A 24,133-nucleotide genomic window follows, 5' to 3' on the forward strand; every position below is an offset into this window, starting at 1 on the left:
AGAAGTATTTCTCAGGATAACAAAAACTGTTCTGTTTGCTGTTACTTATGTTTGCTGAAGCAAGTTTTCTTTATTCTTATTTTAAAACTTAATATTGGAGATAATTTTTGTTAAGACTTGTGTCTCAAGACTTTTTGAGAGACATCTGCATTTTCTTGTAGTGGAGAAGAGCATGACAAGAAGTACTTGTTTGAGGCTAACTGGGGAAGAAAACCAGCTTCTGCTCTGGTTTTTGTGGATGTAATACGCTTAAGGATGTTCTTAAGGAATAAGCTTAAGGAATAAAAACAGAATTTACTAGAGCAATGTTAACAAAGTCATGGAGAAAATACAATTGAAGGTCAGTTTTTATTTCTTCCAAATAAAGTCGATTCACACTTTACATTTGAATGTCAGGTTCTGTCACACAGGCTCCCAGTGATAATGGGGCATGTTTTTTATACATTGAAATTTGTATGGAAAGGAGTTATTCCTTCATTTGACACTTGGTCTGAACTTGTGTTTATTTATGTGTCATATGATTAAATAAACACTAATAAACAAAATCCAGTAAAGTGAGAATATTTTAGTAAAATTACTCTCTAAATATTCTTCTCTCTTAATTTGCCCATAATTGAGGTAAATCTGGGCATTATTCAAGCCAGTAGGTTATTTTGCCTTCAAAAAGTAGGCTAAAAATAGGGACTTCCCATGGCTTCTATAAGTAGAAGCAAAAGATGTATTTATTTGCAGCACAGCAGTTCAAATCTTTTTTTTTCCTAACACACATTTCTTCAATATGAGAAAAATAGATATGAATTTCAATTTCAGGAGTGTCTAGTTCATGCTACATTTTGGTTTTTGGAAACCGTTTATATCAAGAGTCTTCCCCTTTCCAACAGGTTGAAAGATGCATTTCTTTCTACATGATTCACCATACAAATAAATGCTCATCGGCACAAAACCATCTATGCTGTTGCAGCATATTAGGTAATGATTGTTTCCTATCCAAAGCCCAATGAGAAGACTGATTTCCAAAGTAATTCGAAAGACACAGAAAGGATAAGTTTCCTCAGGAACTTCTTATCACTCAGATAAAATATTCTTTCTCTGCTAACTGTTGCTAGTGATTATCCTCTGCAAAAGAACTTCATCCACACAGGAGATCTGGAGAAGTTGTTCTAGTTAATATCAAAGTAACTCCAGTGATATTTTTTTTCCTTTCTTTTGAAAGCAGGAGTGTATTTTGGATATTCTGCAGTGATCTTAATTTTAAATAAAATTGTCATTTTTCCCTTTATGCAGTCGTTGATGCCACTGTATTTGGAAACAGAAATTATATGTGGGAAATGAACTATTGCAAATTCTTCTATATGTTCTTAGTATAGCTTGAAGATATTTTGCAGGTGACATCTACATTTGGATAGGCAAGGTAAGTATTACTTAAAACATTTGTTTTAAGGGTTATGGCTAGGCCGTGTGACTGAAGCATGCATTTTTCATTTTGTGTTCTTGATTTTGCTTTGGTTTGGGGTTTTTTTTTGGTGTTTGTAGTACCAGACTACTGAAGAACAGTTTATTATGCAGAATGTTTTGTTTTAAATAGGCAAGTCAACATAATTAGATATCTGTTGTGAACAATGTTCTTAATAATTCTCATGAAATACTGGGAATCCATTGTTCAATTCATGGCTTATTTTTCTTGAAAGGAAATGATGTCTTGCCTTGTCTTCTAGGCTGAACAAGTTGTATTGGGGAATAAAAAAGTGAGTCAGCTGAGACTTTTGCAGACAATCCACAAAAAATCCCAGACATTGCTGAAAGCAATGATCCAGGTCTCCCAAGTGCCAGTCTGAGTCATTTGGCCGTGTGACGCAGGAATGGAGAAAAGCAGTTTTGACATGATATGAACAGAATTTTTCCAATTCTTTTGGGTATTTCATTTTAAGTTGCTCTAGAAGATACTTCAGCAGCTTAAGGCATCCTTTCCTGTTTAAAAAAAAAAAAATTAGGTACCTTCTCCATAGTTCTAAATATGTAGTTCAGATACTTAAATACAATTATGCATTAATTCTCTTGTGGCTTTCTTGATTCAAGTAAAAGATGTAATTGGCAAACCAACTTCTCAGTTTACTTGTTAAGGAGGTTTTGTACCTCGTGTTTTTGTTCGTCCTTGTTGAAGAAATCTGGAAAACTGTTCTCATAGAAGTGAAAAATCATTTATTCATCTTGATCTCATTCAGCACTTCTCACCATCATTTTAGAAATTGCCTTGATATGAAGTGTAATTTTGCTCAGAAAGTGGAGTCATCACGTTTTAAAGCAGCTTTTTCTAAATGGGACTGAAGTTGGGAGAGAGAATTTAACAAGACACATCTTTTTGCATTCTAAGGCAAGTCTGGAGTGTAAATGTGATTGTGATTGTTTCCACCTTTCTTTAGGTAAATGCAAGCAGACATTCAGCAAGCACACATGCAGTGTTGTATTGCTGTAGAACAGTTATGGCTAGAAGACATACTCTTGCTTCCTATTCAGTAATTACTGTTAGATCAAATTCTTAAGTGCTAAAGTGAAACAGTGTTAGTGCTAGCCCAGCTCACACAGACTTAAAGTGAAATATTCCTGTGAAATACCAACCTACAGCACTTTGGTCCATCGGATTCACAACATGTCTTTGAGTTGCCGTGGTTGTTTATCACATGCTTTTCAATATGTGAGAAGGAGAGTCGCCAGGTGTTCCCTGAAGTCAAGCACAAGACTGTTAAATGGTTACCCAGCACTAAGCTTCAGTTTTTGTAGCTAGAAAAAAAACCACCCAATTTTGTAATTGACTTAAATACCAGCAATTTTTTTGCACCAAAAAAAAAAAACCATTCTAATTCAGTGAATGCAGTTAGTTCCTCTTTAACTCTCCAGCTACTTCACAAACACAATTAGGATGTAATTAATATAGGACATAATTGTTTGGGTGCTTTAAATTCATAAGAATGTTTGGATTTACTTTAAGATTAGGCTTAATTCTGAACGTCCCTGCATTTGCTGAACATGATTTAGAGAACTGCATTATTCATAGCAATCCACAACCTTTTAATTTCTGTACTTTTATTGTTTTCGGGGGGGGGGGGGCGGGTGTTCAACTAATAGGTTTGTGAGTTTGTCTCAGGTAAGATGACTGTTCTAAAGCACATCTTTTTGTTCTTCCACTCATGCTTCTGAAAGTAATTGCTAATACAGCTCAGTACCCTGATTTTAACACCAGCAATCACTTTTGTCTTTTTTTCATGAATTCTGTTTCCCTTGCCTGTTCGGCTCAGTTACTCTTTGCATTTAATTTGCACAGGAAGAAATTGCCAAATAAATCAGTACTGCTGTACTGGGCTTTGATAACATGGGCATGCTAATTAAAAAGGTACCAGAATGCTTGAAATCTTTTTGCTGAAATGATCAGTTGCCATAATGCATTGACAAGTCTGAATGTTTCTGCAAACTAATGGAGTGGAGCCTCAATGTGACAGTGGTCTGGAGGAAAAAAATGTTATAGCCATACCAGAGTTCAGTAAGAAGCAATGTATCTTGATAGAAAACAGTTTGCTTCTTGCAGAAGTATCTGATTTGTGGATCTTCCCTGCATTTTTAGCAACTTTCTTCTAATATCCTTACAAGAGAGTGCAAGCTGCTGTTAAGTACAGTGCTAGCACAAGGGAAGGCTCATATCCATGGGTCTGTCTGGTTGGAGTGGATTTAATATAGTGCTCTTAGTAATGGTTAGTGTACAACCTGGCAGAGTAGGTTTGTATTTATGTTTCAGTACAGGACAAGCAGTACCACAAATATGATGCTTTAAAGAGGGATTTCATTTGTCTGAGCTGGATATATCCAGGATGAGGTGTCTTGAAGGCAGAATACTGAACATGATCTGGATACCCTTTCTAAAGCAGTTATAAGTGATCAAGTTGTAGAGAAGATATTTCATAACTTATTATTGTCCATATTTGAGGTACCTCTTAGAACTTTTTCTCTTTTGTTTTGCTTTGCTACTAAATAAAGTGATCTAAATCTCAAATCCCTCCTGACTTTTGTTCCCAGCCACTGTTCAATTTTGAGGCCTCCTTGTGTGCTGGGGGGCCAGCTCTGCTGAGCCTCCAAAGTCAAGATGATGTCCACTGATATTTCTGATGGAGGATTTTTGATCTGAAGAGTTATTGCAGGGCTTCCAGCCTTTTTCCTTGCCACAGTGACTTCCACATCTAGTAACAAAGAAAGTGATACTTCATGTTAGATAAGATAGATTAGTTAATGAAACTTTTTTTTTTTTAAGAATATTACAGTTTTTACTAAAGAGCTCGTAAGTAATCAGAAGAAATACCTGGCTTCAGTCACTTGTTCTTTATCCTATAGGATGTTAAAATATTGAGAAGGCCTGTTGAGGGGTTCTATGAACTATGGAACACTACTGTGTTTGCTTGATTTACTGTCTAAGAATCAAAAATATAGTAATGTTTTGCATTGAACTGCTTCCCTATTGAAAACACAGTGATGAGATCTGGTTTGGGGAAAAAATAATCCTAACTGGGGTTCTTTAAATATAATTATATAATATATATAATATGTTATATATAAAAATAACTGGGATACAATTTCTGTACTGATCAGTAAAACCTATTAGGTACTATATAAAAGAAAACTCTTTGTTTTGCTACCACTTCAGCAAATGGCTCTTTGTATACTCCAGATAGATGCAAGATGTATAGGTCATGTAGGAAAAACCAAGCATGCAACAGAACCCTTAATGTTTATTATTTTCATACAGAAAATATGCATAGTGGAGTTAATATTGTAACAAGTTACCTATGATGTATTTGTGATTCTTAACACAAGAGCCAGCTTGAGATACTGGGGACAGGAGGGATTACAGCTCCATTGGCACAGAGAGATAGAGGAGTGGCAGGAAAATGTATCTTCTTGATACTGGGTCAGCTATGCACAATGTAACTGGTTTTTTAGCACTTCCTGATGAAGCTTATTTTCTCAGTACTAACCTTTAATGTTTTTTACTTCTTGTTTAATAATTTCTCTTAGTGCTTGAAGCATTTTAAAGGCTGATAATTTTCCATCTTCCTCTAAAAACTTCAGCCAACCCTTTTCTTTTGGACTTCTTTTGAATGATACATAATAATAGGCTCCAGTATCATCAGACTCATCCAGCTGAATCCTTGCAACAGGCATTACAAGCATGATGTCAAACTCATTTGGTTCAGATATCTGCAAATATGAGAATCCAACAGTCAATGTGTACCTTAGGTTTTATTTTCCTGAGATTTTTATACCAGTTGTGGTTTTATCTGCCTTGGTGTACTAATCACGTCTGATGTGAAATATGAGCTTATTTCTGTGATATTGCAAGATTACTGTGCATTGGAGTGGAAAACAGCAATTTACAGCTCACTTTCCAGCTCTCAAAATCATTAAATTTTCAAGGCACTTTTAAGATTCTTGAGCTGTTCTGAATAATTAATGCATAAATGTTGTACGCAGTCATCCTTCTGCGCAATAGTATCAACTGTGAGAAAAAAACCCTGCATTGCTAGGTCTGAAGCTGGATTTAGACAGAAAAAAACCCCAAGTGTCCCTATGTTTGGCTTTCTTTCAACCTGCTGGAACCAGGAAAAAAGGTACTGATTAATCACAGAAGGTGAAGGGGTTGGAATGGACCTTAGAGATGTAGCTAGTCCTGAGCCACCCTGCCCTGGGCAGGGATACTTTCCACTAGACCAGGCTGCTGAAGGCCTTATCCAACCTGGCTTTGAACACTTGTCAAAGGTTTGGAGCATCCACAATCCTCTCAGGTACCCTGTACCAATGTCTCATCACCCTCACAGTAAAAAAAAACTTACATCTAATCTAAGTTTTCTTTCTTGCAATTTGTATCCGTAACTCCTGCTATTTGAAAAAACTATAAACTAGAACGTGGCTCAGGGCTCCTTGTGCAATATACCTGACCGCTCCTGTTGTTAGACCGGGGTCACCTGCGTGCTGTGCAAGGGCGGGGCTTGCTGCAGCTTGAACGCGAGTCCCGTTCAGGTAGCGTCTCTGACTGGATGCACGTAGCACCATTCAGCCTGTTGCTGATCATTTTATAATGCATTGTGATTACTTCACAGAGGCTTAATTTTAACTCGGCCCGCCCGTGCGAGCCGCCTCCGCCGCATCCCGGCGGGAGAGGCTTCCGCCGCCCCGGCACTCACCTTGACGCGCTCGTAGTAGCTGCCGGCTCTCTGCCGCTCGATGGAGCTGAAGCAGCTGTCCTTGCCGCGGATGGCCTGCACCAGGTGCAAGACCACCCTGTTCACCAGCGTCGCTGCCTCGGACACGTCTTCGCGGCCCAGGCTGAGCCGCGCCAGCACCTCCCGGAGCCGCAAGGCGTCCGCCGCCGGCGGGGGGCGACGGGCGGGGGCAGAGACCGCCCCGTCCGGCACCGCCGCGACGCTCCGCGGGGCCGCGGGGGCTCTGGCGGCCGGCGCCCTGCTCCGCGGGGCGGGGAGCGCCTCTGCGCCGTCCGCCGGCTCGCCCGCGGGCAGCTCCCGGGCAGCGGGAGCTCGCCGCGCCGGGCGGCTGCTCCGGGCAGGGGCTCCGTCCGTCCGCGGCGCCCGGAGGGTCGCGGCGCCGCTCGGGATCTCACCAGCGACGCGGCCCCGCGAGGGGCTTCGGGCTGCGCCCTTCTCCGCGCCCCGGCCCCGCGGAGCTGCGCGACGCGTCCCCCGCCTGGCCCGCGCCCCTCTGCCCCTCGCCGTGTCCATGGCCCCTGTTCCTTTTCCGCACCCGCAAGACGACGAGCGCGGCCCCGCGAGCAACAGGGTTCCCGCCTCTGGCTTTAGACGAGTTCCTCTTCCAGGAAGCGCGCCTCCCCTAGGAAACGAAACACGGCGAGCGGGGCGGAGGCGAGGCGCTGCCCGGCACCGCCGACTGCAGCCCGGGCACGGGAAAGGTCCGGCAGCCACAACCAAGCCGCGGCCTGCCTCCAATCCGCGGGCAGCGTTTTCCCGCTCGCCGGCGGCTCCGCCCGCCCGCGGGGCGAGGACACGTGAGCGCCGGCCCCGCCCGGCCCTTCCAGCCGCCGGGCCCACGGGGCGGGCGGCCGCGGGGAGGCGCCCGGGCAGCCGCTCGCCGGCCCCGCCTCTCGCTCCGGGACGGAGGAGCCGCTGCCGGGAGGGCCGGCCCGGCCACCATGTTCCTGCGGAGCGGCTGCCGCCGCCTGCCGCTGCCCCCGGCGCCTCGTCCCGGGCACCGCCGGGCGGGCAGCGAGGTCGGAGCGGCGGCAGCGCCGCGCTACGAGGTGGTGGTGATCGGCGGGGGCCATGCGGGCACGGAGGCGGCGGCGGCGGCCGCTCGCGGCGGGGCCTGCACGCTGCTGCTCACGCACAGGATCGGCACCATCGGTACCGCCGCGGGTGCCCGGGGCGGGCGGGGGAGGCTCCCGCGGGCGCCTCCGGGCTCCACGGCGCGGGCAGCGGCGCCGAGCCGAGGAGGTCGCGGGAGCCTTTGGGCGGTAATGAGGGTGTCCTTGTGTCATTGCCCAGGGGAAATGTCCTGCAACCCGTCCTTCGGCGGCATCGGGAAGGGGCACCTCATGCGGGAGGTGGACGCCCTGGACGGGCTGTGCGGCCGCGTGTGTGACCGCTCCGGCGTTCACTACAAGGTGCTGAACCGCTGCAAGGGCCCGGCCGTGTGGGGGCTCCGCGCGCAGATCGACCGCCGCCTCTACAGGGAGAACATGCAGGTGAGGGGCCGCCGGGCGGGGAGCCGGGCTGCGCCGCCAAGGATGGCGAGGGAAGGGGCTGTGTTGTGCTTTTCGTTATTTACCGATCAAACCTAGATACCTCTATGTTTGGTACTTGGATGGCAGTGTAAGTTGTTGGAGCTCAGCATAGTTTAAAAAATTCTCTAGTGTTTTACATACAGGTCAGGCTTCATGACCAAATAGTTTCTTTGAGCTAAAACTTTATGTGAATGAAAACTTCTACCTGATAGATCAGGATAGTACGGTAACTGAGTGTCTACTAAATGACCTGGTAAGAATGGAAGTGGGTAATAGGTAGTTCAGAAATCAGCAGGGTTTGGGATTGCCCATGTGTCTTGTAACTTCCTAGATTTTTGCAGTAACTCCTTTTACAACAGAAAGAAATCCTTAACACACCACTGTTGACAGTTCGTGAGGCATCTGTGGAGGATCTTCTCTTGGCAGAGCCAGAACCAGGCCGTCCTGGGAAATGTCGAGTCTCTGGAGTTGTTCTGGGTATGTACCAGTTAGTCACCCACTAAGTGCTTTAGTGACTCCACACTAAGAGCAGCCTTTGGGGTAAACATTTCTGATTCACCAATGAGAAAGATGAATTATACAATTCTAATTATATAATTAATTATTCTATTTCTGTGCAATTAGTGAGAAAGATGAATTAGCCAATAGGTAAAGGGCCTAGGCAAAGGGTGAAATAAACCACGTTAATATGTGCAATACAAAGTAATAGAATGTCAAGAATACCTGGATTGGCAGTATACTGGGATGTTAACTAAGTTAATAACAGGCTTGTACTTCGTAACCCCTTGCTGTTCCAATAAACAAACTTTCCAAAGTAAAGGCCTGGATATATATTTTTCCCAGGAGTGGCTTTCTTTGTTTGGGGTAACTTGCTTAGGAATAATAACAGAAAATACAGAAAAAACTACATGCTGATTACTGTGGTTATTACTATTGATGCTTTTATTATGAAAATGTTGATATTATTTTCAACATATTGATATTTCAGTGTATAATAGGAGACAGATATAACATGTTGATATTTCAATATATAATAGAAGACAGATAACCCTCCAGTGAACACTGTTAGTCTATTTTTAAGACAGAAGCACCAGAATTCTGGGGCTTTGTTGATAGTGGAATATGTATATGTCTGAAAACTTGCTGTTTCAGGGGATGGGAGCACAGTACGTGCTGGGAGTGTTGTCCTGACCACCGGGACGTTTCTGAGGGGCACGATCCACATTGGACTGGAGACGCACCCGGCGGGGCGGCTGGGGGACCAGCCAGCCATTGGGCTGGCTCACACGCTGGAGAAACTGGGATTCGCTATGGGCAGGCTGAAGACTGGGACACCGCCCCGACTTGCCAAGGATACCATTGACTTCAGTGGTCTGGAGGAACGTGCCCCTGACAACCCTCCAGTGCCGTTCAGCTTCCTCAGCGAGGCCGTGTGGATCAAGGTGGGATTGCACCCATCAAACGCACCCATCACATCCATAGAGCTGGGTGGGGAGTGGTTCTGGGAACATCGTGCTCATAATCAGCCAGGGAGTTGGTGGCTGGGGAAGGCAGCTGGGATGTACTTGTACTGAAAGCATTAGGTTTTTGAGGATTCTCAATGTGTGATAGAAGTGACTTGTGTTCTTTTGAAAGCAAATACTTTTTTACTCTCACTTCTCAACTTGAGAACTGAACTTTTTTTTTTTTTTTTTTTTTACTTCGGGATTCAGAGTTGCATGAAATGTGATGCTGGTACTAGTATTATTCTTCATGTTACATGGCTGATTTTACAAAATCTTCTAGTATTACACCTGTATGTTGGAGATTTGCAGTGTCTGCCTTCTTACCTTAGCTCTGGAATAAGGTTAAAATGTTGAAATTAGAGATCATTTGTACTATTGACTAGATAGGAGAAAGGATGGATTTTTCCACAGAGCTGAGAGGTAGCAGGTTAACAGTAGCTTAAAAGCAGAAGGTTTCTGAAGAAAATCTTGGAAAATAGTCTGTTTTTACGTAATGTAATTAAACAGCACAGAGTTAAGTCTCAGGAGTTTAATTTTCCCCAGTGGATATGGGAATTGCAATAACCTTTTATAATCAGAATGGGGCAAAATTAGTATCACTTGAAATTCTTGGTATGTGTAGGAGAGGTTTTGAAACAAAGATTTTTAAATCTAACAGCAGAAAGCTGTTAGACAAACATTCCTAATTTTGAGTCAAATCCTCCAGTTTTGAGTCAAAATTGAGAGCATACTGGGAATTTTTTCACCATAAACATGTTTGAAGAAACAACAATTTTCAGACATTTATATATGCTATAACATACAGGGTTTTTTATAGACACTCCCAGAAGTCTGCCCAATTTATTGCATCATGGTATAGGTGTTCTGTTTCTTTTATTACTACCAGAACATTTCATCTGTCTTTAGTGGATAACCCAGGTTTTATCCAGCTAAACAGTGTTTTATTAGATTTGCTTTCCTGGCTAGACAATTACTATTGATTAAGTTTTCTACGGTGTACAGGTCTATGAAGTGGCTCCCTTACTGCACCTGCAATGTATTAATCAAGTTTTCTGGGGTGTATAGGCTTTTGACTCCTTAACTTTCTGCAGACAGCTTTCTTACTTTATGGCATCTAATTCATCTTGAGTTATGTGACAACCATTAAACAATTCTTTATTGCATTTTGATCTTCAGCTGTTGATAAGTTCCATAAGGGGTATAGGTCCATGGAGTTCCTTTCTGCAGGTGCAGTGAGATGGTTTCTCAGGGTTTTGTACTGACACTCAGCCAACACAGATCTAAATCAAAACCATGTAAAATCACTAGACTCCTGGCTAAGTAATATATAACTCACTGGCAGTTTTAAAGCCTTATGGCGCTACATTATCTCTGTTTTGAATGTGAGTCTATTGAATCTTTTTCATAAAAATCGGTGAGTTTTTTTCCAAACTTTGAATTTTTCATGTTAATTGCAGAGTTTTGGTTTTGGTTTTTTTCTTCTCTGAGAGAATTTTTCCTTTTCTTCACCAAACCCATTAATTGGTTGTTGGCTGTAGGGTCAGTGCTTATTCTTCTGACTCCAGAGCTTTGTTTGGGTTTTTTCTGTGATCAGTTTGAATGTGTTGATGTAATGGGAATATCCATCCTGTAATTAGGAATACAGCATATAGGATAGAACTTGAATCCCAGACTTCCAAGTTCCATCCTGTTCTCGGTCTGGTTTTGGGCATGTTGGTCAAGCTCTTGGATCGCTCATGTTCAGTCTGTACAGCAGGTATGACAGCACTGCTGACCGCTCCCAGAAGTGAGGCCCAGCCATCATGGGAAAGGTCTTGGAGATCTCCGAGTTATTGAGTAGGGATATGGCATTGTGACCAGATTAACTTAGGCCGAGCTTTGGTCTCTTCCAGCCAGAAGATCAGCTGTTCTGTTACCTGACTCGCACCAACCTGAAGGCCCAGCAAATTATCCGTGATAACCTCCACCTGAACAACCATGTCAGGGAGACAACCAGGGGCCCACGGTGAGTGTGTGGCATTGTGCAAGGTTGTCAAGGGGGCAAGCTGCAGTCTGCTTGGAGCTGTGGGTCTCTCCTGCTTCACTTCTGGAAAGTAACAACTTCTCCATGTCAGGTGCTGCTCATGGCTGTTTACTGTTGCAGGTACTGTCCCTCTCTTGAATCAAAGGTTCTGCGCTTCCCAGACCGAGAACATCAGGTGTGGCTGGAGCCCGAAGGCTTGGAGTCTAACATCATTTACCCCCAAGGCATGTCCATGACACTGCCACCTGAGCTCCAGGAGCAGGTGATCAAATCCGTCCCAGGCTTGGAAAAAGCCAAGATACTACAGCCAGGTGAGGGGGCTGAATAGTTTTGAATCTATTGGTCATATTTATTTACTAGTCAATGAAAAGCAGGTTTTATTTAGAGCAGAGCAAAACAAAGGAAATACGAAGCAAAACTGATTCCTGGATGCAGCGATTTTTTCCTTTGCTTGTTCAGAAATCATAAATAGGACTGATAAGCCATTCTGCTCCACTGATTACCTTGACTGTCCCTCCTGTAGCATCTGTCTTGTTGTGTGCCACAGGCTATGGAGTGCAGTATGACTTTTTAGACCCTCGACAACTGACTGCTTCTCTCGAGTCACGTCTTGTTCAGCGCCTCTTCTTAGCAGGCCAGATAAATGGCACGACAGGCTATGAAGAAGCTGCAGCTCAGGTGGGCAAGTCTGACTGTTGTATATTCAGCACTCTGAAAGGGGTATTACCTTGGCTTTGTGATAATCTTGCTAGGCCTATTTTGTGCTCATGAGATGTTCTTACTTTTGTTGCTCATCCTGATTCCAGACTTGGCTAAGGTATTTTTACTTGTATTTCTACAAGTGTCTGCAGTTGCTGTCACTAAAGTTGCAGTAACAATAGTAATTAGAAGTCCTGTCAAGTGTTTCAGCATGGAGACTGTGAACTCGGTATAATTGAAAACATGGGAATTGTCTCCAGACGCATCAGCCGGGGCCAAGAAGCCCTTCAGACACTCATGTTGTCACAAGAAGGAAACAGCCTGGACTACTGTCACAGACTGTTGTATTTCCCCGGGCACAGTTTGAGCCATTGTGGGCAGATGTGCTGACATTTTTGCTAAGAAGAGGCCGATGGGTGTGTGGTTTGCTCTGCCTGTGCAGGGTGTGGTTGCTGGGATCAACGCTTGTCTGCGGGCTCACGGCAAGCCCCCGTTCACCATCAGTCGCACCGAGGGCTACGTGGGGGTGCTGATCGACGACCTCACGTCGCTGGGCACCAGCGAGCCCTACCGCATGTTCACCAGCCGCGTGGAGTTCCGCATGTCCCTGCGCCCCGACAACGCCGACGCCAGGCTCACTCACAGAGGTCTCTGTTGTGGTGGTCTCGCACTGACCAGCCCTGCCTGCTCTAGACCACTGTCTCACACACAGTCTGTCTCTGCAGGGTTTGAGGAAGCTGGGTGTGTGTCACAGCAGCGATACGAACGAGCGGTTAAGATAAGAACTGCGTTAGAGGAAGGGATCGCAACACTAAAATCCCTTCAGTTCAGCATATCCAAATGGTCCCCGTTACTGCCAGAAGTTCCCATAAGTAGCAATCGCAGGTCACCTGTCAGGTAAGGGTTACACCTGGAGCTTTCTCATTTGACCTATGCTTGCTTTGGCACATCTGGCTAGTGGTTTCACAGCATTTGTCCTTCTGTCCTGATGCTGTCAGTACTCCAAGATTCCAACTTTACTACCTTCAGAGGACACACATCTGATATTTGCCTATAGAATAAGCATGATACTGGTGTTTCTGCTACTTCACATTTCCTGGTTGCTGACGTGCTCTCAAACAAAGGAGTGCTCCACTGGCCCAGACAACTCTTGCTGTCCTTACACAGAATCACCAGCTGGGGATGGTTTTGCAGTGGGTTGCAGCTTTGCTAAAAGCAGCAGTTGATTTCAGGCTCTTGTCAGGTGGTGGCTGTTCTTGTACACAAAAGCTTTTACTCACCTTACTCATACATAATCTCATCTTTTTTGTTGTTTTAAATCAGTGGCTTAGACCTGGCTGACAGAGTCTATGTGAAAGGTTTCCCTTGGTGCTCTTGCCTTGTCCCTTGTCTTGCTGTAAGTTTATGTGAGGAGTCTCTCTTCAAGAGTTTAGCAGCTCTTCTGTGTACTGAGAGGAGATAGTAGGGAATTGAGCTTGGGTCTGCAGTTGTTCTGGCTTAAGCTAAGAACTTAGTAACTTTTGAGTTTGGAACAGCTGTAAATCTGTCTTACAAACATGACTCCTTTTTACTGTAAATGTTTACTCTTGTTCTCCACAGTGCCTTTGACATCCTTCAATATCAAGGTGCCAACATGGAGATGCTGGCAAAGGCTATCCCAGAGCCCCTGGGCAAGCTTGCTCAGTGGAGAGAGCTTGCAGAGAGATTGAAAATAGAAGGTAGGGTACAAGGATTAGGCTCTCCTGTGGTGATCTGTTTACATTTGTTCAGTAAGGGGAGAGCAGTTGTCCTAGTGTGTTTTCATTTTGCTGCTTAGAGAAATGAAACACTCTGATTAGGAGTGTGAACTTTCTACTATAAGCCGCAGCCCACTTACACACTGGTGTTTCACTCTGTGGGTAAGATCACTCTTTGGGTTTTTTTCTTCCTTATTGCCCCATCAAATAGACCATCCTTTGTTGTAATGAGAAGATAAAAAGAACCCATGTATCTCAATTTGTGTAACAAATCAAAGAGTATGACTTTTTCCAAAGCAGTGATGAGAATTAGGCTCTATAATCCATGAGGCTGGAAATTTCCTTAGAAACTTCTGACCACATCAGTGGAATTTCTCACTGTGCTTCGAGACTTTTTGCAAGTGACTTGTTTCTCAGGAGTATCTACCTATATTTGCCTTACTTGTTCCCCTGGTCTCCACAGCTGCTTACGAGTGGTGTGTAGTCAATCAGCAGCACGAAATGGAAGAAGTGCGTCGTGACGAGGCGTTCCAGCTGCCAGATGACCTGGATTACTTTGCCATTGATGCCTCCCTCTCCACAGAGGTGCGGGAGAAGCTGGACTCAAACCGCCCCCGGACGGTGAGAAATTCAGCCACAGCAGGGCTGAGCAGAAATCCCTTCTGTCTTCTCAAGGGGCATGGGGGTGAAAGAATCAGGGAAAGGAAAGCCCACAGGTTTTGATCTCATTTCACACTAGCCCCAGTGTGTAGATTTGGTGGTGGTTAATTTGTTCCTGTCTCCGTATGCAGATTGGTGCGGTCAGCCGTATCCCTGGAATCACACCAGCTGCTATTGTTAACCTGCTAAGATTTGTGAAAACCGATCACCGGAAGACAGAGAAGCTAAAAGCTGTGCCTCGATCTGGGGAGTACTTCCCAGGGAAAGCATACTCAGGCAAAGCAACTTCATAAAGGCACATTTCAGCAGAGTTTTCTGAAGAGGAGACAAAGTTTGTTAAAACACATTTGTAGAGGATGGCACTGGTTCCTGCCAGACTTTGTGGCAAGGTCCCCTGTGCTCCCGAGCCTCTTCCCAGATAACAACCATGCTCGCTGGATCCAAAGCAGTTTTAGTCGGATTCTGTTGGCAGTGTCATTGCATAGAACAAAGGTGATGAATGCACAAAGTTAGTGCTCAGAAACCTAAATACAGCCTGTGATTTTGCTGATGTAAGTGGAGAGATGGAAGAACTGCTTTTAAAATTCAACTCATTTGGAAGACTTCGGATAGTCAAAATCTGCATCTTGTAAAGGACAGTGTTTAGTTCTTCTGAAATGAGTAAGAAATGTTGCCATGCAAAGCCCATGGCAACACAAGAGGATTGGAGCTAAAAGTGTGTTCCATTGAGTTCTGGACTTGTGTTCATACCTGTGCAGTGACTCTGGACAGGCTGGTGTCTTGGTGTGGTGTCAGCCGGTAGGAGACATTTGGCTATGGAAACGTGTGCCATACCCATATTTAAATTTACTTGGGAGATTGAATGTAAACACCGCATCCTGCAGGTGTTTTTCTCTTAAAATAAAGCTTATCTTGAAACTTGCTGAAAATCTGTTATCACTTAGCTTTCAGCAGGGCTTCACCAGTTCACTGGATCACAGTTCCCATACATAAGGTGGGCTGAGATTCACTACAGAGCTGGGGGAGGCAGCTGCACAAGGCTGGGTGCTGAGGAGGGTGGGGGTAATATGGGATCCTTCCCCATGGATTGGGCGCAGCAAAACTCTGTCTGATACACTGTGGGCTGGGGGAGTGGGATTCTCATCAGCACTGGTCCTGCAACTGACAAGAATAGAAATTGGATTGAGTGAGACCGAAGTCAGTTGGATCAATTGGGCAATTGGACACATGGAATTCAAGCTGTTGCTGTGCATCCAACAAATCTTTGCTTGACTCAGGCAGCAGCTTCTGGTGCTGGTGTTATTTCTGAATGCTCTCTGTCTTCAGAACACATTTCAATACAGTAAAATCAGAGAATCTTAGGTTGGAAAAGACCCTTAAGGTCATTGAGTCCAACTATGACCCAAATACCTGTATCTCCCATTTTGAAATTAGGGTTCTGGAAATTTCTCTGGCATATTTGCTTTAGGTAAGGGTTGCTCTCCTGTCCAGAAAAAGGAGTCAGAGCATATCCCTTTTGTTGACAGAGACCCTGTCATGCAGCAGGAGGATGAGCAGAGTTTGCAGTTTGTTCAGGGCATTATCCAGCCTGCATGAAAGCCCTTCCTTGTCGCCATCCACTGGCTTGTGCAGAAGAGCTTTAGACATGTCATCTGTAGGTCAGTTCATGTCAGAATGGCTCAGAAAGTGAACATCTCTGCTCCTTTATATCTGTGGCTTGTTTTCCTTCCATCCTTGGCTCAAAGATTTGCTTCAACCTTGCAAGCCTTAGGCTCAGCATAAAAAAGGCAGCTATGCTTTCTGTGATGTAACTCGGGCTCCAGGTATGGTGCTCATGGAATTCCAGCTATGTGAATCCAAGGGAACCCTAAATCTTCACTTCTAATCCTATTATTCAATTTGAAAACTGCATTTCCTAGTTCTTGTCAGTGATCATTTGGCTTTCAATAATGTGTGTCTTTAAAGGCAAGTACCTTGCACCTTGCTACAAAAAAAACCCACTTTCCTCAGCTTTGTGTGTTAAATTTTTTCTGTGCTTCTGGTCTCAGACATGCAGCATAAATGAAAGGGTGATTCCACTGAGCTGGGCTGCACCACTGTCAAAGGAAGGGCAGAAGGAGGGGAGTTTTCTTACCTTTAACAGTTTCATAATGCACAGGGTGGTCTAAGGAGGGGGAAGGAGTTCAGGGGAAATTGAAGTCTTATGTGCATTTCTTCTCAGCAGATCTTCTGTAACAACTGCTCTTTCTGTTTCAGTGTGAAGTGGATCTTTGGCCACTGGTGAGTTCCCTTGTTAAGACAGGGTGTCCTCTGTTCACATATGTAGGTTAATGATGTCCATATTTGCTGAAATGGAAAACCTGGCATGTGCACAAGTTTGAGGACTGGCTGGCACTCAGGAATTGGTTTCATGTGTACAGAGCATGCCACAATATTTTGTGCTTGTTGAGCAGTTCTTGTTTGAGATGACGTTTAACATGAAAAGAAATTCCTGTGAGTAGTTCCATTGATTTTGGTGAGAAAACCAAGCACAGGCTAAATAATCTGCTTAAGGAACATGGCCAGATAGGGGGCACACCTTGTGCCATCTGGTTTCTAACCACTGGGGATTTGCAACAAGGCCCAAGGTTTGGTTTTTACATGAAGACAAAGTGAGCTTAGACCCTCTCAGGTCCTGTGGCCTCACTAAGACAGACAGGATGGGGAGGGCAGAACAGGAGGAGTCTGCTCTTACCTTGGGTGTCTGCTTGCTTTTCCTTGTCTGTGCAGTAATGAATGGCACTTTGTTGTCCATGCTGTCACCAGGCAAGCAGGGAGGGAGGACGTGTGGTGAGGTTGACCTAACTTGTTGCACATACCAGCTGTCCTTGTGTTCCCTGCTTCAATGTGTATGTCTCTTTCCCTCCTGCAGAACACGGGCCTGGTGATCAGCACTTTTCCCTCAGATATCTACCACTCTGTCTTATCCCAGATTTTTGTGACAACTTCTTTTCATTCCCTACTCTAGTTTTCATTTCATATGGTACTTGAACTGAACAGTTTCTTTGTCTTTACCTCTGTCTGGGAGATGAAAGCAAGAGAAAAATGGAAAGACATTTTATGCTAGGAGACACTAAAAGCTGCAAGCTTTGATGGTCTCAGTGCTGCTGGGATGTTCGCAATGGTGCAGCAGTGGCTGATTGTCTTAGCCCCTACTTGGCTGGCCTTTGGCAAGCCCAATGTGCCTCCTAGTCGTGCATTGCCCTTGCATTTTGTTAAGTGGGTTTAGGTACCAGCTTTGATGACCATATGTCCTAGGTTGTGTTCCTCATGAAGTTACAGGTATCTCAGGATGTCATGTAGTGGATGCAGGGAGTAATCTGTCCCCTTGGAGATGCTCTTTCCACCAAGGAGGTGCTCTCAGTTCTTCCCATCAAACCATGGTCGATGCCGCTCAGAGTGCTTTCAGGGTGTTGTTTCCATCTTTTACCTTGACTTCATGGCACTACTGAGAGATAAAATGTGTCTTTCCCTTCCTTTGATTAAAATTAGTGGTGTCCAAGCATTCACGTGGGAGATGGGAGACTTACTTGGCAATTGGTATTACATAGAGGGGGGAGAAAAAAGGATTGATTCTTGATCCGTTATTTTAGAGAGTGATGCTTTGAGGAAACAAACTGTGGTGTTGTCTCCTTTCTAAACTGCCGTGCAGGTTCAACCCTCAAATGTAGCTCTGAGGGTGGAGACAGAGATCCTCTGGTGGGGATCCACATCATACTACAGTCACCACAGTTGTGTGGTGGCCCTGCCTGGTGCCTGGGAATGCAGTATTGGCAAACCTATCCTGAACGCTGGAGGCTGCACCTTCTTCACCTCTTTGCAGACCTAAGACTGGCTGTTTTGAGGGCCTGTGATGTCTCCTTGGGGTGCTCAGCTCCGGACAGGCACGGCCTCAGACTCGCTCTCTGTGCCCCTACGCAGGGGCTCAGCAGAGGCACACGTGTGGGCTGCTGAGGGCTCCCGGGAGGAGCCTGCCGCAGCAAAATCCCGGGCTGTGACAGAGACAGAGGCGGAATGAGCGAAGGGGGAAGGTGTTCCCGTCTGTTCCTGCCCAGCATCAGCTGCAGCTCCCAGCACAAGCCCCAGAAGGGACATTTCCAGGCACCGCTGGGGACTGACTGATGAAGCACACGCCCTTCTTGCTCCAAGTGATTTGGTGCTGGATGTGGTCAACTGAAGAGCAGGCACGGAGCCAGGTGGGAAATGAGCTCACTCTGCCTTACAGGGCAGCGAGAAGAGAGGGGAGGTGACAACAGCCTCGTGGCCAGTTTCTTCCCTTGAAATCTACCCTGGTTTAACTTGAAAATTGCCGTGCATGACCAGGTGGTGGCCTGCGTCACACGCGTACGGGATTGTTGGAGTCACAAGCGGAACGGCAGCCGTGGCTGGGAGTGCTGAGCTGGCATTTCAGCGAGGCTTTGTCCTTGTCCCACTGCGTCTGGGGAGACTTTGGCCAGGTGGCAGGGCTGGCTTGGTGACATTGCCCCAGAGCTGGCGGGGGGACAGCGGTGGGCGCCGGGCGAGAGCCGGGAGGTCACGTCACAGGCAGTGATCTCAGCCCTCGGCCGTGCCACGTGGGAAGCCGTCTGCCGAATGCTGCCCGGGAATGAGTCGCAGGAATTTCCCTCACAAGGAAGTGACTGCACTACAGCACACCCTCCGTTCAGGGTGGTTTTCCTTCTCCCACTCCCCGGCCACATAAATGCACCCTCTCCTCCAAAGAATTAGGGTACTGTAATCCATAAAAGTGCTTGAGCAGCAGGCTAGCTGGTATTAGATACGAGTACTAGTAATGACAGTCAAACAAACTTATAATTACATTTAAATTCATCTATTCCTTCCTGTTTTACATAGAGACAACACCAACAATCCTACATCTCTTTCTCCAAAATACTCACGTTCTATTTATTGGGAGAACCACACCCTAGCTTATAAACTAAATATTTATGAAATATTAATGAAATATTTAACAATAAGAACTATATATAACAAATAATATAGAAGAAATAATATGTATTAAAAGTAACTAATTATCAATATCTAAATATTAATAATTTTGAGGCATTTCACCTTGTTTACTTAAGGAATTAGCTTAGAATCCAACTTCAAAATAGGAACCTCAGATTTTAAGGAGTCTAGCAACCACAATTATAAAGAAAATTTAAGTAGGCACCTTATTTATTTATGTAGATGTATATATATGTTATATATAATATATAGGTGTGCATGTGTGTGTGTGTATATATATATACATATATCAAACAAAAAAATGTGCATTTTGCTTAAAATGTGCCCAGGTGGCTGCACATAAGAGGAACCTGAAACTGTGTTTTAAATTTCAGCAATCAGCCCCCTCCAGGAGGGGACCTTTCTCTTGCCTTTCCAGCTCTGACCAGGTTTGGAGTCAGCAGCTTCTCCAGCTGTGCTGAGCTGTGCAGAATAGGCACCTGGGGTGGGGAAATGCTGTGGCTCTTCCTTTTGTAATAAATAATCCAGATTTTACTAGGCTGAAAGGGAAAATGTGACTCTGCTACTGGCAGGGCAGGCAGGGCCCTGAGTTAGCGGTGAGCTGGCTCTGCTCATTTCCAGTGATTGTGTAATAAAAAAAAAAAAAAAAAAAAAAAAAAAAAAAAAAAAAAAAAAATTAGCATATTAACCCATGGACTAGTGTTTGTGCTAGGCCTGAGCTAGCAGATGCCCCTGCAGGTGGATGTCCAGGGTTCTGGATTGCTTCGCTGAGAAGAGCCAGGAGAAAGCCTTAGCAAGTACCTCAGCACACTGAGGGCAAACCTGTCACTACTACATCTTTAAAATCACGCACTTGGCCCCTGGGGGTGATTCACTAATGAAAGCTTAGGTACCTTCCAAGTTGTTCTGTGTTTCTAAAGGAAGAAATGAGCAAAAGCTGCACCAATTCAGAGCTGTTAAGCATGGGTGCAGCTCCTCGGCAGACAGCACTGTGCACCCTGCTGCTGCCCCATCACCCCCCCCCCACCACGGGCCAGGGACCTTCGTGTCAGGCTGTCTCACTCTGATTTATCTCCACCTTTCCTCAGTACATCACTCAGCACCTATCAAGGAAAATATGGGTTCAGCTGTCACCTTACCAGTACAGAGAAGCTGGCAGATTTGAATTATGTTGTGTAAATATTTGAAACATAAAAGGATTAAAGAATTACTGATAGGCAGACGGGGAAAGTAACCTAATTTTTAAAAAAGCAGAAAAAATGTAATTGACTTATAATACAGAAATGATCTGAAGGGACTAAAGAGAATTCTGAAAAGACTAAAAACCACAGCTTCTGTACCTTGGAAATCAATACAATTTTGATATCTAGAAGGTTTTTCTTCAGCTCTTTTGCACCCAGGTGCCCTCTTCTTTCTCCTGAAGTGGTTTCAGGCCTCTCCTTGGTAAGCAGGAGCAGCATTGCAAGAGAAGGGTAATTTTGCCCAGTATTATCTTCCATTGTCACAGTTTATTCCTCTGTTTAGCTTATGGTTTGGCTATTTAAGATTTGCAATTTCAGAAAACTAAATTCCTAGACATGAAGTAGTATTTGGTCCAGTCAGATGACATGAAAAATTCGAGTTATTGAAACTAATAAATTCAAAGGTGTTAATACTGTCAGGAATTTACAACTTGCAGTGCAATGTGTGTGAGAGAAGCTCTTGCAGAAAAGGAGCTTTGGGTGAACCCAAAGGTTTGAGCAGGACCTCAGGATGCTGTTGGGGAGACAGCTTACCATCCCTCCCACTGCATCCTCCACCCCACTGCCTCCCTCGGCACTACATAAACACAGAGCTAATAGAAATTAAAACATAGTTCTTAAACAGATTATCATTTTAGCACCACTGAGGAAAATACCCCTGTACAGTATAATTTGTCTCCACATGGTTTATCTTGACCAAATCTAATTCAAAATAAGCATTTACCACAAATAATTTTTCAAAATTTATATCTTTTAAAATATACTGACAGCTGAATTCAGAATGTGAATTAGTCTTTCACTTGTAATTTCAGTAAATTAAGTTATTCCAGTAATTAGCCTTGTACAAGCTGATCTGAGATCTAATTAAGATGTCTCTGATCAGTAATCTGAGCAGAGTCCATTTTATTGCAGCCTGAACTATCCACCTAGGGAGCCAACACTGAGCAAGAATGTTACTCAGTGATATCAGCTATGACTGCACTGCTCCATCTCCCTATAATGACCAGCCAGTCTTTGTCCTCTCTGTCCCCCAGTACCTCACCACATTCATTTCCGGAATGTTCGTGTATTTAAAGTCCTCTGGACTACCAAAGCATTCATCAGCAACTAGAAAGGAAACATTCACAAATGCAAGACTCCAGCCAGTTTTCTGCCTTCAGAGCTGGCTCCATCACCATGACAGCATGCTCTCACATTTCTGTATGAACACCACTAGCATTTCAGGACAGTGAGGAAAGCGTTAAGGATAGCTGTAAAAGTTGCTAGAAGAAATAAGCAGTCAGGAGACAAATACAGTTCTCAACTAAGAACATTTATTAAAAGTTTGATCAAAGTAGTTTTATTCCCAAATTTTGTTTACAAAAGGCTAACTATTTCCCCAGGTAGTCAGATTAATAAAAGAACTGAGATGGCATTACATTAGTGCATAGAAAGCAAAACTGGTTTTACAAGTTAAAGTAAAAAAAGAAAGAAAACCAGATGTGTAAAATTTAGGTTTAAAATGCGTGAAAGCAAGTGCTGGCATTGCAGGCAGAGCATTCTCAAATGTTTGGCTGCACACGTGAAGGTGTTAGAAGCAATACTATTCTTTAGGGTTTTTTTCCTGCTAGAAGCAGGACCAGTGCCTCTGTCACAAACTATGCAGCTGAGTCTTGCCCTGCACTCCAGCCAGACCATTTTAACATGACCCAACCTCCCGGCAGCTCTGGCTGTTGATCTGATCTATACACAGCTGACCTGAGGGCCTCTTGCAGTAGCAACACCGCACTGCACTGCTGGGTCAGGGTGCTCACTGCTGCCTCACACCTTATTTTCCCTAAAGATTTGAATGAGCTGCTTACTACAAGGCTATTTCAAAACTACCACGGAGAAAGTACACCCAGCCAGACAACCCTGTGCACCATGCAGAGGCACTCCAGACTGGGTGTTGCATACCCAGGCCCTGGCTGGCCAATCCAAACATCCTGCGCCTAACACAGGAATGTGAAGGAAATCTTACCAAGGCAGAGCCACACTGAAGGCAGCCTGTGCCAAAGCTGCTTTGTTCCTCATCCAAATCACAACTTAGCTCAACCAGTTTGACCAAAGCCTCTTGGAAATATTGAGTCGTTTAACTGAAAAGCAGGCTAGGATTTGGCAAGATGCTTCAAGCTTTATTATGGCAACAGGTCTGCCTCCATTTTGCAGTTATGTACTTCCTGTTGCCTTGGAGACACTAACAAACCTCCAGAAGCAGAACTTAGGCAGCTGAGATTTCTTTACTCAATTACATAGCATGCTAAGAAGCACTATGGCCTTGCTTCCACTGTACCTTCAAAAATGATGTGTAATGCTCCAAGGTTTCACAGCAGTTAAGACACAGAATGTGAGAAGGAGAAAAGATCCAAACAGAGCATGAAAGTAAGTAACAGCAGTTCAGACCTATCCAAGCAGTACAGATTATAAATTCCTGCAGAACAAGTACACAGCTGGAGAAGGAAAGGAAAACAAACAAGAGAATACAGCTGTTACAGGCAGAACAAACACAGTGGTGTCATGGAACAAGTTCCTCAGAGGTACCGAATTCTTTCTGACCTTTTGTGGGGATGCTGTGGGGAAATCATGTGAAAGGTTAGTAAAACAGCTGCCCCGTTATGCAAGTCAGCTCTGATTATCCATTAACCACTTGCCCCATATACCATATTTGAAGCAAGGCTTCTATGCCTGAATTCCTAATTATTACAGCTGGTATTCTCATAGCCCAGAACATTTTACTTGGGATTATTTATCTAGTCATTATTAACAATAGTTTAGACTAGACACCCAAGTCCCCTTAACTGACTGAACCAAATTGTTAACTGCTGTTAAAAAGATAGCAGACACCTTTGTGCCACTGTGCCATTTGGTGCAGGCTACAATGGTGGGTCACTCAGATTGCACTGAAGTGTAATTCTAGACAGAAGTGTTAGATTTGGCTGTTTAGTGTCTTACTATATATATATATGAAAACATTTATGTAAAAGTGTTTAAAGAGCTACACAACAGCTAATTAGTTCTCCAGAAAAAAAAATCTGGTTCTCCTTTTGACTAGAAAAATCAGTGTACAAAATGGTGGAAACCCAACATTAGATTCTTTGTAACATTTCTTAAGGTTAAATGTGTTCACTTTTTACTTCTCAATGTAGACCTTTCTTGGTTTAGTCAATGCATCACCCAATGCACTGAAGTACTTCAACTGCTACCTTATTTGTGCAATCCAATCTAAAAATAAGTTTTTGAAGAAAGCACCAGGAAAGTTATTTAAGGCTTAGACCAGTTAAAAAGTAAACCTGTAGCTTAATTTTGTTCTACTCTTCAGAAACATGTAATTTTGAGTATTTGCTTAGGAACTTCTGAACACACTCAGGTAACAACGATCCTTTCTTATCCCACCAAGACTAGATATAAGTTTTGCCATAAACTTAACATTAACCCAAAGAACACAGAGA

The 24,133-nt window shown here is 44.2% G+C and overlaps 2 protein-coding genes across 2 annotated transcripts; one reads left to right on the forward strand and one right to left on the reverse strand.

Moving 5' to 3' along the window:
* Positions 1-739: 739 nt before the first annotated feature.
* Positions 740-6,807, reverse strand: CGAS (cyclic GMP-AMP synthase). The gene is made up of 5 exons (XM_066315016.1): positions 6,225-6,807; positions 5,019-5,241; positions 3,981-4,226; positions 2,617-2,719; positions 740-1,968 (listed from the first exon to the last, which is right to left on the reverse strand). The coding sequence occupies exons 1-5, from the start codon at positions 6,774-6,776 to the stop codon at positions 1,626-1,628; spliced, it is 1,467 nt and encodes a 488-aa protein (XP_066171113.1). The 5' UTR covers positions 6,777-6,807; the 3' UTR covers positions 740-1,625.
* Positions 6,808-7,161: 354 nt separating this feature from the next.
* Positions 7,162-15,347, forward strand: MTO1 (mitochondrial tRNA translation optimization 1). The gene is made up of 12 exons (XM_066315017.1): positions 7,162-7,415; positions 7,557-7,756; positions 8,155-8,272; positions 8,948-9,237; positions 11,193-11,305; positions 11,444-11,634; positions 11,871-12,001; positions 12,465-12,669; positions 12,748-12,919; positions 13,622-13,740; positions 14,222-14,379; positions 14,550-15,347. The coding sequence occupies exons 1-12, from the start codon at positions 7,205-7,207 to the stop codon at positions 14,709-14,711; spliced, it is 2,070 nt and encodes a 689-aa protein (XP_066171114.1). The 5' UTR covers positions 7,162-7,204; the 3' UTR covers positions 14,712-15,347.
* Positions 15,348-24,133: the final 8,786 nt, after the last annotated feature.

The sequence above is a fragment of the Sylvia atricapilla genome, chromosome 3 (assembly GCF_009819655.1).
Source record: "Sylvia atricapilla isolate bSylAtr1 chromosome 3, bSylAtr1.pri, whole genome shotgun sequence".
NCBI classification, from domain to species: domain Eukaryota; kingdom Metazoa; phylum Chordata; class Aves; order Passeriformes; family Sylviidae; genus Sylvia; species Sylvia atricapilla.